At 46.3% G+C, this 16,621-nt stretch overlaps 1 protein-coding gene across 4 annotated transcripts; it reads right to left on the reverse strand.

The window, feature by feature from the left end:
• Positions 1-349: 349 nt before the first annotated feature.
• Positions 350-15,192, reverse strand: LOC125515600. Of its 4 annotated transcripts, none has more exons than XM_048681100.1 (6): positions 14,609-15,192; positions 14,228-14,481; positions 13,896-14,118; positions 13,734-13,819; positions 913-1,004; positions 350-805 (listed from the first exon to the last, which is right to left on the reverse strand). In XM_048681100.1, the coding sequence occupies exons 1-6, from the start codon at positions 14,681-14,683 to the stop codon at positions 621-623; spliced, it is 915 nt and encodes a 304-aa protein (XP_048537057.1). In that variant the 5' UTR covers positions 14,684-15,192; the 3' UTR covers positions 350-620. The 4 variants fall into 4 exon arrangements, with proteins under 4 accessions (XP_048537057.1, XP_048537056.1, XP_048537058.1 ...); XM_048681099.1 differs by having other exon boundaries at positions 350-782; positions 14,609-15,187; XM_048681101.1 differs by lacking the exons at positions 350-805; positions 913-1,004 and adding exons at positions 12,940-13,368; positions 13,504-13,595 and having other exon boundaries at positions 13,688-13,819; positions 14,609-15,189.
• Positions 15,193-16,621: the final 1,429 nt, after the last annotated feature.

Here is a 16,621-nt window from a genome sequence, read left to right on the forward strand (position 1 = left end):
CACCTAGGTGGTGCTTCCTGTATCGGTACAGAGGTATGGATATCTTGTCATGACCTTTGCATATGCGAAATCCAACGGAAAATAACACTGAATCCAATACAACGCATGACTATATCGTCAAAGATGATGCATTGCTCCTCAATCTTTGTGATCCAAACAGCAGGCAGACTGAATAAAAACTGTACTTACATGCTATATATGTACAGGGTTGCTGAGTGTCGTTAAGACAGTGAATACAGTCAAAGCCCAAAAGGTAATACCAGGTGGATTGTTAAACTATAGGCATTGAGGTCACATTTCACGAGCTGCAATTATATGAAAATGTTGTTTTGCAGCTATAACATGCCCGTCGATGAGGAAAAAACAGAGCATGCTGTCTGACACTTAATCTAATCCACAAGGTCGATGCAACAAGTTACTGAATCTTCTTGCAAGTTCAGAAAGAAGAAAAATCCAGTGCGTGTTGTCCTATCAAATCCTACATGAAGTTTTTGGTGTCATATCTTCACATTGCCCGGTGCAATGCCATCGAAACACATGAGGAATCGACCGGGTGCCGTGCTATCGACGGTGAGAAGATGTGAAGAAGGTGAAGTCGGGGTGGTGAGCACCGACTTGCTTCAACCAGGACGCCGCCGCCCAGTGGAGCTCAGACAGCCTCCTATGGTCAGATGACCCTGGTCTCTTCCACAGGTCCCCTTGCATCCTGTAGGTTGCCAACCCAAACAGCGAGAGCGCCGCGATCTCACCCTCATTGTGTACCAGCCCGCTATGTATGTTGTCTGCGGGTGAAGAAACACCGGCCCTTGTTATCATCAGCAATGACTGAAAATTACTTTCTTCCTATTACACTAACATGGTAAATTTGTTGTTCATCACAACCAATGTACCTAGTAGGTGGTAAATATTTACCTTGGAAGACTGATGAGATGGAATGATAGGTGAGAAAGCAGGCAGAGGTACCCTTCAGATTGACATGAGCAGGGATGTGATAGATTGGGTACCTAATGATCATGGAAAAGTCAATGTTGATTAATTAAAGTTCATCATACATCAGCAAGATAATCCTAACAAATAATGTCTTGACGGACCAGCAAATAAGTAAAGAACAGTGGAGTGATGTCAGAAATCCAAGTGGGTTAGTTAATTAAGTACCATGCCACGGACATCCAGCTGGACGGCGAGAGCTCCGCGCTGCTAAGTGACATGAGGCATGGGTAATCCTGAGCCAGCTCCGCCACCTGCTCAGCATCGTTTAAAAATCAGAATCACCGGCCAACTCCGGCAGACCGGCGAGCATAGATGGCCATGGATGAACCTTGTGAGCCAGCGGCACCCTCTCGTAGGGCGAGTCCCATTCCCTGTACTGAAAATTCAGGTACCCACTCTGCTTCGCTGAGACGCCGGTGGAGCCGTTGCCGTCGTAGGTGGAGGAAGAATCGTCTTCGTCCGACGCTGCGTCCCAGGAGGAGGACCCGGAGCCGGCGAACCTGTCGCCCACGCTGTCGTCGCTCCACGAATCCGTCTTGCTGCCCTGTCAGCGATCAGGCCAGCAGGAGTGCATCAGATGAGCGCGAGAAGCTGATTCAAGTGACGGGCCGGCCCAGAAGGGAGCCTCGTCTGCCCGTTCGACTCGCTGGGCCGGAATGGGCCTAGTGGACTCACTACTTAAAGAGGTTGTAGTGTGTGTGTAGAGAGATAGGGAATTGGCAAACGGCTAGCTGGCCGCGAGGCTTGCGTGTGTATCTGTACTTCCTTCCCCAATTCCCCTCCCTCTTCTCGAATTGTAGCTCGGATCTGAATCAATGGAGTAATAGAGAGAGAGATCGCCTAACAATCTGGTATCAGAGCCTTCCATCCTGGAATTCCCTCGCCACCCCCACCACACTCGCTTCGCCGACCGCCGCCGCGCTGAAGTTATGGATCGAATTCCATCGGAGACGAAGGCGCTGTACGAGCTATTGCGGGCGGATTTCGACGCCGCCCTCGCCAAGAGCTCCTCCGAGCGGAACGAGGCGACGGTGACCGCGCTTGCCAAGCTCGACACCAAGTTGGATCGGCTTTCGGGGCAGATCGACGACGTCAAGCTCGCCCTCAGCATCGACCTCGACGAGATCCGCGGAGAAATTGGGGCCACACCGCCTCCGTCACCGCGAGATCCGTGTGCTAGCAAGCAGCCGGTGCAAGGTACCACGGCTGGGTTTGATGGATCGGCTCCCAAGTATGTTCCCCCTCAGGTTCGAGGTATGCATTCAGAGCACAATTCTCCTAGGCACGTCAGTACACCTCAGGAGAATTTCCGTCAGTTCCCTGTTGAGGCACTTGGATTTGGCCCTCGGATTGAGTTACCTAGGTTTGATGGGTCCAATCCGAAGTTATGGCAGACTAGATGTGAGGATTATTTCCGTTTCTGGAACACACCGCAGAATCAGTGGGTCTCTTTTGCTTCATCTTTGTTTGATGGGTCTGCCGCTCGTTGGTTGGAATCTGTTCAGCGTAGAGCACCTAATGCATCTTGGTCAGAGTTTTGTAGTTTGTTGATGTCCCGTTTTGGCCGTAATAAGCACCAAAATTTGTTGTGTCAGTTATTTTCTATCCGTCAGACTAGCACTGTTGAAGAGTATGTTGAGCGATTTTCAGAACTGTTTGATCAGTTAACTGCTTATGAGGATCACCCCAATACAGTGCATTATGTGACTCGTTTCATGGAAGGGTTGACACCTGCAGTGCGCATGTTGGTTGGCATTCAGCACCCGCTTGATTTGGACTCTGCATATGCTTTGGCTTTGTTATCAGATGAATTAACCAGTTCATCGACACATCCCATACCATTTGTTTCTCGCTCAACATCGTCAGGGTTGATTGGAACGAGTCGCTTAGGCTCAAGTAAGGTTTTGGAGAAGAAGAAGGTAACTGACACTGTGAAATCGCCCGCAACTGATGACAGATTGTCAGCTTTGCGTGCATTCAGAAGGTCTAAGGGATTGTGTTTTGTCTGTGGTGAGCGTTGGGCTCGAGATCATAAATGTAAGCAGGAAATTCAGTTACATGTGGTTCAAGAGATGTTGGAATGTGTACAGTGTTGGCCTGATGAATTCAGTAATTCAGAGGAAGACATGGTTAATGAAGTTAATGCTATGACATTATCTGCAGCTGCTATAGGTGATCCTACTGTTCCTGCTGTGTCCACTATGAAGCTCAGAATTCAGTTGCAAGGACGCACACTGTATTTTTTAGTGGATTCTGGTAGTAGTCATACTTTTATTGATGCAGTTGTAGCTGCTTCCTTATCAGGTGTTTCTGACATGCTAGTCTCCATGGTCAGAGTGGCTGATGGTAAACTTATTCCTTGCTCTCATCAGTTAAAAACAGGGCAGTGGTCTTGTGCTGGTTATAATTTCACTAGTTAGTTTAAGGTTTTTCCCTTGGGGACTTATGATGGCATATTGGGCATGGATTGGCTTGTTGCTCATAGCCCAATGCAAGTGGATTGGGCTGAACATTGGATTTCCTTCCAGAAAGACCATGCTCTAGTTACATTGCTTGGTGCAGATGCTAGCCCTCAGTTGTGTGCAATAATGGAAATGCCAGCTTTGCTAGTAACTGAAGAAATGGTTCTGTCTGAATTACCTCAGGAAATTCAAGAGCTTATTGAGAAATTTGCTCCAGTTTTTGCAGCCCCTACCGGTTTACCACCTAGAAGGAAGTATGATCATACAATTCATCTCATTCCTGGAGCTGGTCCCGTTGCCATCAGACCATATAGAGTTGCTCCTGCTTTGAAGGATGAATTGGAGAAGCAAGTGAAAGAAATGTTGGATTCTGGTGTGATTAGACCTAGTAACAGCCCTTTTTCTTCCCCAATGTTGTTGGTACGAAAGAAGGACCATTCTTGGAGGCCTGTTTTTGATTATAGGCATCTTAATGCTATTACTGCTAAATGCAAATATCCAATTCCAGTGATTGATGAGCTTTTGGATGAGTTAGCTGGTTCTTCATGGTTTTCAAAAAATGGATTTAAGATTAGGTTATCATCAGATAAGGCTTGCCCCTGGAGAGGAGTATAAGACTGCATTTCAAACTCATAATGGGCATTTTGAGTTTTTGGTTATGTCACAAGGGCTGACTGGGGGGCCTAACACTTTTCAGTTTGCTATGAATAGTGATTTGTCCCCTGTGTTGAGGAAATGTGCAGTGGTCTTCTTTGATGATATTCTAGTTTTTAGTGCTACTTATGCACTTCATTTGCAACATTTGGCAGAAGTACTTCAGTTGTTACTTAAGCATCAATGGCAAGTCAGATTATCCAAGTGTGCTTTTGCTCAGCAAGAAATTGGATATTTAGGTCACATTATCAGTGGTGAAGGTGTGTCCACTGACCCTGCTAAGATCTCTGCTATTCAAGATTGGCCAGTTCCTGTGTCTGTCAAAGAGGTAAGGGGATTTTTGGGCTTGGCTGGATATTATAGGAAGTTCATTAAGCTTTATGGAGTTATTAGTCGGCCCCTCACCTTGTTGCTCAAAAAGGGGTGTACTTCCATTGGACAGATGTGGAACTACAGTCCTTTGTGGCCCTCAAAGAAGCTCTTGCTTCAGCACCAGTGTTAGCACTTCCTGATTTTTCAAAGAAGTTTATTGTGGAAACAGATGCTTGCGATGTGGGAATTGGAGCAGTTCTTATGCAAGATGGTCACCCCTTAGCTTATGTTAGTAAGGCCTTGGGCCCCAGGAATCAGGCTCTCTCTGTTTATGAAATAGAGTATTTAGCTATACTTCTTGTTGTAGATCATTGGCGACCATACTTGCAGTTATCTGAATTTGTTATTCAGACAGATCAGAGGAGTTTGGCCAGTTTGTCTGACCAGCGTTTGCATACAGTTTGGCAACAAAAAGCTTTGAATAAATTGCTTGGTCTGACTTACACCATTTGCTATAAAAAAGGAGTCGAGAACAGAGCTGCTGATGCTTTATCTAGGAGGCCCCACACTACACAGGAAATACTCTCTGAACTTCATCATATCTCTTCTGTTCAACCATTGTGGTTGGAAGATATCATTCAGAGCTATGTTGATGATCCCTTTTCTGCTGCATTATTGCAATGATTGGCAATTGATCCTCGATCTGATAAGAAGTTTTCCTTGAGAGCTGGTATTTTGCGCATTGATCAGTGCATTTGGGTGGGTGCTAAACCTCAGTTGCATCATAAATTGGTCAGTGCTTTCCATGATAGTGCAATTGGTGGACACTCTGGTTTTCCTGTCACCTATAAATGTGTGAGACAGTTGTTTCGTTGGGCAGGAATGCGAGGTTTTATTAAACAGTTTGTGCAACATTGTTTGATCTGTCAGCAAGCTAAGCCCGAACGTATACCATATCCTGGTTTGTTGCAACCCTTGCCAATTCCAACATTGCCCTGGGAAATGGTGTCTATGGATTTTGTTGAAGGTCTCCCCACATCTGGCAGGTATAATTGTTTGTTGGTGGTCATTGATAAGTTGACAAAGTATGGTCATTTCATTCCCTTGCAACACCCCTTCACTGTTGTGTCTATGGCTGAAGCATTTTTGAATGCAGTTTATCGTCTTCATGGCATGCCACTGTCCATTGTGTACAGATCGTGACCGAGTGTTTACTAGCCTTTTTTGGAAGGAGTTGTTTGCTAAGACAGGCACTTTGCTTCGCATGAGCTCTGCTAGACACCCATAGACGGATGGCCAGACTGAACGTGTGAATCAGCAAGTAGAATGCTTTCTTCAATGCTTTGTCAGTGCACATCCCACTCATTGGGCACAATGGATACCCTTGTGTGAGTTTTGGTATAATACGAATTGGCATTCGGCTACAGGGCAAACACCCTTTGAGGTTGTTTATGGGCATACTCCTCGTCACTTTGGTATTTTTGTTGATGATACAATTCAGTCTAAAGATCTGAAACAATGGCTTGATCAACGCAAGGTGGTCCTCGATTCAGTTCAGTAGCATCTGTCCCGTGCACAACAGCGAATGAAAGTTTAGGCAGATAAGCATCGTACTGAGCGTTCGTTTGACATTGGGGATTTTGTGTTCCTCAAGTTGCAACCATATTTACAGTCTTATGTTGCTCCACGTGCTAATCATAAGTTGGCTTTTAAGTTTTATGGGCCTTTCCAGATTATTGCTCGTGTGGGAGAAGTGGCTTATGAGCTGGCCTTGCCTCCTTCTAGTAAGGTCCACCCGGTTTTCCATGTTTCACTGTTGAAGAAGGTCCTGGCTCCTGGTTGCGAAGCACTTCCACAACTGCCTTCTTCTAATGCTCATCTTCAGGTGCTGTTGAGATTTTGCAACAGCGAGTGATCAGACGTGGTTCTAGTTCCTTTGGTTCAAGTTTTGGTTCGTTAGAGTGATTCTTCTGATGAACTCGCCACTTGGGAAGATAAGGAGACGTTGAAGCAAATGTTTCCAAGGGCTCCGGCTTGGGGAGAAGCCGCTTCTAAGAAAGGGGGAATTGTCAGCGAATCAGGCCAGCAGGAGTGCATCAGATGAGCGCGAGAAGCTGATTCAAGTGACGGGCCGGCCCAGAAGGGAGCCTTGTCTGCCCACTCGGCTCGCTAGGCCGGAATGGGCCTAGTGGACTCACTACTTTAAAGAGGTTGTAGTGTGTGTGGGGGGGGGGTGGGGGGGGGGGGGGGGGGGGGGGGGGGGCAAACGGCTAGCTGGCCGCGAGGCTTGCGCGTGTATCTGTACTTCCTTCCCCAATTCCCCTCCCTCCTCTCGAATTGTAGCTCGGATCTGAATCAATGGAGTAATAGAGAGAGAGAGATCGCCTAACATGCCCGTGCTCCTGCACAGCACTAACAAATCAATGGTGGATGGATGGATTGGAGAGTGCCGGTGGCTGATGTACGTTTGGGTTACCTGGAGGTGGCGCCGAGGGTGTGAGAGGTGGGCTTTGTGGCGGTGTAGAGCTGGACGGCGGAGAGGTAGGGGACGAAGTGCTGGGTGGTGACCACGGCGCGGTCACCGGCGTCCCGGACGGGTACGGCGAGGCCGTAGGCGCTGCTCTCGGCGCAGTGCTCCCACAGGTCGGACAGGGCGAAGTACTCCACCGCGTCCTTGTTCTTGCCATCCGGCTGTTGCCACACGCTGCTGGGCATGCCCTGGAAGCGTTCCTGCCAAGCAAAGCAGAGACTGAAACTATTGAGAACAGAGGAAAACAGAGCCGTTCTTGCCGTTCGCCTCTTCGGAGTATCTTTGGCTCCAGCATGTTAAAAATGTTTTTTTACGAATGTCAATTTTTAGTGGCAAAGCTTAAGCATTTTGACCGATGCAAAAAAATACGACCACCAAAACACTACCCCCATCCAGGGATCTTCTGACTCAATGCAACACATTTGAATCTTCAATTCCAGTTATTGTGTTCTTGCTAGCATTACTTGGTGATCAATCTAATGGCTATATATTATTGCAGGCTTGAGGTTGCTCTCCTGCTTATTGTCTACATTGCTTACGGCTACACGAAGGGTGGGTCATCGTCCTTTATTCTGTTGACTATCAGTAGTTGGTTCATGGTTATATCCTGGCTTTTTGCGCCATACATTTTCAACTCTTCTGGTTTCGAGTGGCAAAAGTATGTTCACCAATCCCACCTTTTCCATTTAGATTTGTTGTCATTCAAGCAGGATGACCACTGATTGGGATGTCAAACATCATACATATGCGGGCCATGTGTATCACGGGATATGATAGAGATATAGACTAGGAGGTAGTTTGTATGAGATATTCTTGTAACCATCTTCTCCTTTCTTCTCTCTCAAGTCTTATCTCTTGTAACCGCATGTTGTACGCCATCTAGGGCTTTGGCTCCCCTACTATATAACATGAACACGTCGCTCCCAACAGAGCAAGACGTTTTCCGCTCGCACATGGTAATCAGAGCCCCTCTTCTTCAACTCATCTAGCTACCAAAACCATCTGTGTCAAAGCCGCACCATGTCTTCCTCCTCCGGCGCTTCCTTCCAACCTAGTCTCAATGGCCAGGTCACCGAGAAGCTATCACGCACGAACTACATGCTATGGCGCACGCAAATCAGACCTCAACTGCGTGGCGCCGGGGTCTTCGGCTACATCGACGGCACCCAACCGGAGCCGGCAAAGCTCCTCGTCACCACCAAGGATGGCAAGGAGACTTCAACGCCCAACCCTCTCCACCCAATCTGGGTCCGGGACGACCAGCAGGTCCTTGGCTACCTGCTGAGCAATCTCACCAAGGAAGTGCTCCTCACGGTGACCACGGTCACCACCGCGGGCGCGCTCTGGACGACGCTCGCCGGCATGTACTCGTCGCAATTGGTGAGTCGCATCAACAACATTCGCACTTCTCTCATCAATGCGCAGAAGGGCAACCTCTCTGTCGCCTCCTACTTCGCCACCATGCGTGGCTACGCCGACGAGCTGGCCGCGGCGGGCAAGGCGATCCTTGATGATGAGCTCATCTCCTACATCATCCACGGGCTCGACGCTGACTACCAGCCTCTGATCTCTGCTCTGGATGCTCGCGTCACTCCCGTCACCATCGACGAGCTCTTCGCCATGCTGTCAAACTTTGATCAGCGGATGGTGCACTTCGACGGCTCCAGCGGTGGCGGCTTCAAGTCCTCGACGAACTCGGCCTCTCGTGGCCGGGGTGGCTCCTCTCGGCGCGGCAGCTTCTCCCGTGGGAGGGGGAGGTCCAGTGGAGGAGGCAGCGGTGGCGGCTCCAACTCCCGTAATGGCGGGTGTGCTCCTGCCAACAACAGAACTCGCCGCGGTGGTGGCAACCCTCGCGCTCGACCTGATGCCCCCCGTTGCTAGATATGTGGCAAGTTGGGGCACACAGCAAAATATTGCTGGTACCGCTACGAAGAGGACGATGATTCCTCTCAAGATGATGACAAGGTGGCGGCGGCTGCGGATGGCTCCTACGGCGTCGACACCAACTGGTACGTCGACATCGGCGCCACCAACCACATCACCAACGAGCTCGAGAAGGTGACCATGAAGGAGAAATATCGCGGCAAGGACCAAATCCACACAGCTAGTGGTGAAGGTATGGAGATCCGTCACATTGGTCATTCAAGTTTTAGTACCCCCTCTCGTAAAATCCATCTTAGAAAAATTCTGAATGTTCCTAATGCCGACAAAAGTCTTCTCTCTGTCCATCGAATTGCCCTTGATAATAATGTCTTCCTTGAATTTCACCCTTATTTCTTTTTGATCAAGGATCAGGTGACGAAGAGAATTCTCTATCGAGGTAGATGCGTTCGTGGGCTCTATCAGTTGATTCCGGAGCTTAGGAGACTAAGTAAACAAGCTTGTGATGCTATCAAGCTTTCACCCACACGATGGCATGATCATTTAGGACATGCTTCTTTTTCTTTAGTTGAAAAATTGCTTAGAAAGAATAAGCTCCCGTTTGTTGGTGAGCACAATATTGAAACTATTTGTGATTCCTGTCAACGAGCTAAGAGTCATCAGTTACCCTATCCTATCTCTAGTAGTGTTTCTACCAAACCGTTGCAGTTAATTTTTTCAGATGTTTGGGGTCCTGCCACCAATTCAGTTGGTAGACATATGTACTATGTGAGCTTCATTGATGACTACAGTAAATTCTCTTGGATTTATCTTCTTAAGAAAAGATCGATGTTTTTCAAGTCTTTAAAAACTTCCAAGCACTCGTTGAACGCAAGTTTGACAGCAAGATACTTGCTGTCCAATCAGACTGGGGCAGAGAGTATGATAAATTAAATTCTTTCTTTCAAACTCTCGGTATTTCTCATCATGTGGCATGCCCCCACGCTCACCAACAAAAAGAATCTGGCGACCGCAAGCACATGCACATTGTTGATGTCTGTTTAGCTCTCTTAGCTGGCGCCTCTATGCCTCTCAAATTCTAGGATGAAGCCTTTCTCACTGCCGTTCACATCATTAACATGCTTCCCAGTCGTGTTATCAATAATGAAACTCCAATAGAAAGGCTACTCCATACCAAACCTGACTACACGTCTCTTCGTCTTTGGGTGTGCATGTTGGCCAAATCTTCGTCCATATAATCAATGCAAACTCATGTTTCGCTCAAAGCAATGTGTGTTTCTTAGGTATAGCGCTCAACACAAAGGTGTAAAATGCCTAGATGTGTCTTCGGGGCACGTTTATATCTCCCGTGACGTTGTTTTTGACGAAACCAAGTTTCCTTTCGCTGATCTTCATCCCAATGCCGGCGCATTGCTTCGCAAAGAAATTCTTCTCTTGCCATCTCACCTCACTGCCCTTGATCAAGGGGGGAATACTTGTGATGATTCAATGCTGACTAACCCTCCTAACAGTGCACATGAGTCCTCTGGTATGGTTGCAGGAACAAACAGCGAGGAAAATGGTGAAGAAATTGACCCCCAAGTGCCATATTTGTTGTGTCCATACTTGGGGAATATATCCTCCTCGGGATCGTCGCCCAATCAGCAGCAGACCAGGAGACCAGCAGTGTGTGATGGCGACCCTCGCTTGCGTCATGGCAGCTGACGGTTGTTGGCGCAGACAAAGAGGAGGCGTGTCTGACAACGACCCTTGTGCCCATTCGCCACCCTTGTTTTCCATCTGCTTTGATGCACTAGCCAAATTCTAGCCTCCATCTTATCACTCATACCCTATATCCCATTAATATCATGTCAGCAACATTTTCTAATAGCAACATTTCCAGTAGCTATGGTTACAATGGCTTTAACCTTGTTCTTTTGTGGATCCTCATGCCTTCTTATTTTTCTTTTTGTGCTGGTTTAGAAAATTGTTAAAAAAATGAAATCTGATTGTAAAAGTCTATCAAGCTATCTAGAAAGTTATTTTTACAAATTATTTCTTCAAATTTTATTTCAAAATATCTAGAAACTTCCAATGATAGGTTCCTCGTTCATTGATAAATCCAGTCGACAAATCTCTACATTTTTATTTAGCTATAATATCAATGTGTCTAAAAATTATCAGACCAGTACATTGGATATAGCACCTCAAAAAGATGATTTAGCGGTTCTAATGGATTTATTTGGATAGGTGGTATCGGAGAAATCATGAGGCGAAAGATAGTACCATATCGCTCACTGCCTGATATAAACTGATCTCCAGCCAGATGTGCTAATGAGGGTGAAAGCAGTATCGGGGTGGACCGGAGAATATCTTAAATCTCTATCAGTGGGTCTGCCAATCTGTTCAACCTCACAATCTTCCTCGGGGAATCATATTCCCCACGTACCACAGGGATAACGACGAAATGGGCACCTCTAGAGGCAACAATGTTGTATTGGCCAACCCATTTTACGAGATAGGTTGTGTCTTCCTTTCACCGGCTTTGGGAAAGACCTTCCCTGCACTGCATTTTCACTTTTTTCTGTTTGTTTTCTTTCAAATTTTCACTTTATTTATATTTGTTTGGTTTTTACTATTAGAAATTTAGAAAAAAATTAAAGTTCATGACCATTTTTTCAATTTTAGAATATTTTAATTTTCAAACATTTTTGTTAATTTGTGAACATTTTTCAAATTTAGGAAATTGTTTTGAAATCGGAACATTTTTCATATGTGAACATTTATTAAAATTTGGAACATTTTTAAAAATTTGAAAATAGTTTTCGAGTTCACAATTTTTTTGTGATCCAAATATATTTATTTGAAGTGGTGAACATTTTTTGAAATTCGTGACCATTTCTGGAATTTGCAAACATTTTTAAATTCATATCATTAAGATATTTTTTAAATTCATGAACATTGTTTTAGAAATTGGATCATTTTTAGAAATATTGCATTGAAATTTTGAACATAGAGCCAAAAATCTCAGAAAAGAGAATAGATCCAAAAATGGAGAAAAAAGACAGAAGAGAGAACAACAAAAAAAATCCAAGAATTGCTATTTGGTCTATGAAACGATCTGAATCGGATGATTGAGTTCAAAGGTATCCCACCTACGTCGATATTTTGTAGAAAATAAATTTTCAAGATTATTGTCCCAATTAAAATTAGAGTATTCATGTGGTTTGTTCAAATGGGGGTAATTCTTATTAAGGATAATTTAGCAAAGAGAAATTTGCACAGACGCAGAACATATTGCTTCGTGATCAAGACGACGGAATGCAACATTTTTTTATCTCCTGTGCATTCAATGCTTTGATATGGCGCACGGTTTCGTGTAGCATCCAACCTAGCATTGCCAACAAGCATCGCAAATTTTTTTGGGGATCTGCTTGGTTGGTAACCACCACTAGCTTAACATATCCAAGTGGGGGTTTCTGCCTTACTATCGCAATACGGAATTGTCGGGATGACTAGGTTTTCAACAGATCACTCTCCAGTTTTTTTCAATTTATCTACACGGATCATATGGCCTTGGGGTGCAACAATTGGTTTGGATTGCGTGTCACTAATAGAATTACCCCTTTGTTAAAAAAAGATTTATGTATTGAGTCATGTAATCCTTTTGCTGGCCGGTTGTGGTCCTATCTTTTTATTTCTTTCAATTGTTGCTACTGAGACTTTTTTGTAAGATATTTGCAATTAAATAAATTATGATATTATGCATCATGATAATGCAGAGGCCGGAATTACCCATTTGTTCACAAAAAAAAAGCTTTCTGTATTGGTAGAGTATAGATATCTTGTAATGACATTTGCATATGCAAAATCCAACTGAAAATAAGGTGAATCCAAAACAATAATTCTCCTAGCAGCATCGCGAAAGATCATGTATTTCTCCTCCATCTTTGTACTCCAAATAGGAGGCAGGGTGCATAACGAAGAATGTCGTAAGGCAGTGAAGTACATTGAATCCAAGATGTAAAACTAGGTGGATTACACTCAAACTATATCCCCTGAGGCCACATTTCATGAACTGCAAATTCTTGAGAACGTTATGTCTGCACCTCCATGATGCATGCTCGTCAGTGAAGAAAACAGAGGCCATTCGCTTGGACACTCAATTCCACACAGACCAGTTCAACAAGTTACTGTATCTTCCTGCAAGTTCAGAAAGAAGAGGAAGAACAAAAACCCATTTCGTGTTGTTCTATCAAATCCTACAAGCAATCCTTTGTGTCATATCTTCACACCATGCAATGCACCGAAACACACGCGGAATCAACAAGGTGTCGTGTCATCGACGGTGAGACGACGTGAAGAAGGTGAAGTCAGGATGGTGCGCGCCGACTTGCTTGAGCCAGGAGGACGCCGCCCAATGGAGCTCAGACAGCCTCCTGGGGTCCGATGACCCTGGCCTCCTCCACAAATCCCCTTGCATCCGGTACGTGGCCAGCCCGAACGGCGAGAGCGCGGCGATCTCACCATCCTCGTGCTCCGGTCCGTTGTGTATGTTGTCTGCGGGAGAAGAAACAACGGCGCTTGTTAGCATCATCAATGACTGCAAATTACCTGCTTCCTACTACATTGCCATGGTGGAAGAAATTGGTTGTTCTTCACAACCAATGTACGTGGCAGATGGTAAATATGTACCTTGAAAGACCGATGAGATGGAATGGTAGGTGAGGAAGCAGGCAGAGGTACCCTTCACGTTGACATGAGCAGGGATGTGATATATTGGGTACCTAATGACCATAGATAAGTCAATGTTGATTTGTTAAACCGCACCATTCATGCCTCAGCAAGATAATGCTAACAAAATGAAGTCTCGACCGACCAGCAAATAAGTAGAGAACAGTGGAGTGATCTCAGAAATTAAGTACCATGCCACGGACATCCAACTGGACGGCGAGAGCTCCGCGCTGCTGAGCGACGTCAGGCATGGGTAATCCTGAGCCAGCTCCGCCACCTGCTCAGCATCGTTTAAAAATCAGAATCACCGACCAACTCCGGCACCCGGCGAGCAAAGATGGCCGTGAATGAACCTTGTGAGCCAGCGGCACCCTCTCATAGGGCGAGTCCCACTCCCTGTACTGGAAATTCAGGTAGCCGCTCTGCTTCGCTGAGACGCCGGTGGAGCCGTTGCCGTCGTAGGTGGAGGAAGAATCGTCTTCGTCAGACGCGGCGTCCCAGGAGGAGGACCCTGAGCCGGCGAACCTGTCGCCTACGCTGTCGTCGCTCCACGAATCTGTCTCGCTCCCCGTGCTCCTGGTCACCAAGAAATAAATCAATGGTTGTTTCCCCAAGCAAGAACTATTGATGGATCGATCGAAATGCACCGGTGGCTGTTCCGGTCACCGGCCGATCAATTGACTACCTGGAGGTGGCGCCGAGTGTGTGAGTGGTGGGCTTTGTGGCGGTGTAGAGCTGGACGGCGGAGAGGTAGGGGACGAAGTGCTGGGTGGTGACCACGGCGCGGTCACCGGCGTCCCGCACGGGCACGGCGAGGCCGTAGGCGCTGCTCTCGGCGTAGTGCTCCCACAGGTCGGACAGGGCGAAGTACTCCACCGCGTCCTTGCTCTTGCCGTCCGGCTGTAGCCACACGCTGCTGGGCGCGCCCTGGAACCGTTCCTGCCGAGCAGAGACAAGAGTGAAACCGCTCAGAACAGAGCAAAACAGAGCCGTTTTGCTGGTAAAAGCAGAGGACCTGCCATGGCCGGTTTGTAAGGAACTAAGGATAGATGGATCGATCACGTACCATGGTGCTGGAGCGCCATGGTAGCAGGGGCGTGGCGGCCTGGAGGAAGGCCTCGAGATTACTGCTGCTCTTCATCTTTATCTTCAGCAATCAGACAGTTTGCACGCATCAACGTGCAGAATGATCTGCGTGCTGTTCTTCGTCCCGCGATCGATCGACCGGGCAAGGATCAGATGGAATGGATCGAGATTGGGAGAGTCGCCCAGCTGAAATAGCAATTGACACTACTAGTTTCTAGTGGAGCTAGCTAGCTGAGGTGAGGTAGGAGGAGACGGTGGATAGGAGGAAGCTAGGGGAGCGGTGGCCTGACGGATCGGATAGAGGGAGGGGAAGCTCATCCACAGCATCGAATCCAGCAATCCATTTATGATTTATCCATGCAGACACACACACCCAGAGGTAGGTGGCTAGCTAGGAGATGAGAAAAATTGGGTGCCGGTTGATTTGCAGGGAAGAAGAAGAAGAAGAAGTACGACCATGTCAATCGCTTGTGGGCGATGGAGGCCAGCAACTCATGGCTGTGGGCTGTGGGCGTAGATTCGCGGGCAGTGGAGGAGATCCAACACCCACTGTGCTGTCGCTGCTGTCCACACACGCACGCGCTCCGTAACAAATGCACTACTACTGGCTTAGCTTAACTGCTCCATGTGACATGGTACTGCCTGGCTAGCTAGCTAGCGGCCAGGCAGTGGAGGTCCAAGAATTTCTGCGCGTGGATGGAGGCAAATCGGGCACACCGGACCGCAGCTTTGCTGTGGATGATGATGTGTGCGCCATTAACTAAGCTGGTTGGAACAGTACTCCCGATGTGAGATCCAGGAAAGTAAGAAAGGGAAAGGGTTTTGGATAAGCCGTTGATCGACGAGCAACCGAAAAGTAGCCGGGTAGGAGGCGGTGGCGGTGGCAGCGGGAATCGATGTTTTTTTTTTTGACAAATTTGACTTTGGACAAAGTTGTAATTTCGCATGATCTGACTTAAGTAATGTGATGACTTTCGGTCACTGACGTGTGGCCAGCTTGTGAAAGGGCCCACATGTTAGTGACTGCTAAGTCAACTGACTTGAGTTAGAGTAGTTTAGTCACAATCGGTATGGTACTTGCCGTCAATGGTGGTGCCTTTGGTGGTCGTGGAACAAGCTTAGATCATCTTCAAGGGTAGACCAATATTTTGGCTATGGTAACCAAAAACAATCACGCTTTTACATCGTATATAAAAATTGGGTACCTAAATTCCAGGTTCTATTTTCACCATATGTATTTTTTGCATATGCAATGTTCTGAATAATATGAAATTGATGACAAATAAATCCCACACAAATGGTACTAGTACTTTGTTACATATTTCTTCAATCCATAACCTGAAATTCAGCACAAAATTGTTCATAAACCCTAATGTGCATTAGTCTATTAGGGCTATCTAGCCTCCTCCTACGAGTCACCTCATGGACGACAACGGAACGGTTGTTTCAGCTGCTTGTTCTTCTCCATGTCACTCAACATGATCATGGCAATGTCCTCATCTTCATCGCAGTGATATTCCTCCTGGAAGTAGGGATCATCATAAGACACTGAATCACGCCATCTCGTCTACACAATAGAACAAACTCCACTATGAATAGTCCTAGCTCGCAACAAATAGCTAGATCGACTCACAAGCGATGCTTTATTTAAAGACATATTACTAGGCTTTTCTCATGTAATCATTTCACCAAGATACCAAAGTATATCAAAGCCAAATTTATTTAACAAATATTTGGCTCTAATTACAGAGCACATGGTAACATAGAGCATGTAATATCAAAGTGTACCCCTCTTCCGAGGCATTTCCATGTCATGAAAGAACAATTCATTAACACAAAGTAATTACCAATGCATGATATAAGCGGTTTCTTGCAATTTTAGTGTATTTGGAACATAGAGAGGGAGGAAATAAGTGTCATGTCTCATAATAATTACAAGCAGTAGCGACAAAGTTAAAACTATAATTTTTATTAGCATCATCATGAGCACAAA

This window comes from Triticum urartu, chromosome 6 (genome assembly GCF_003073215.2).
Source record: "Triticum urartu cultivar G1812 chromosome 6, Tu2.1, whole genome shotgun sequence".
NCBI lineage: Eukaryota > Viridiplantae > Streptophyta > Magnoliopsida > Poales > Poaceae > Triticum > Triticum urartu.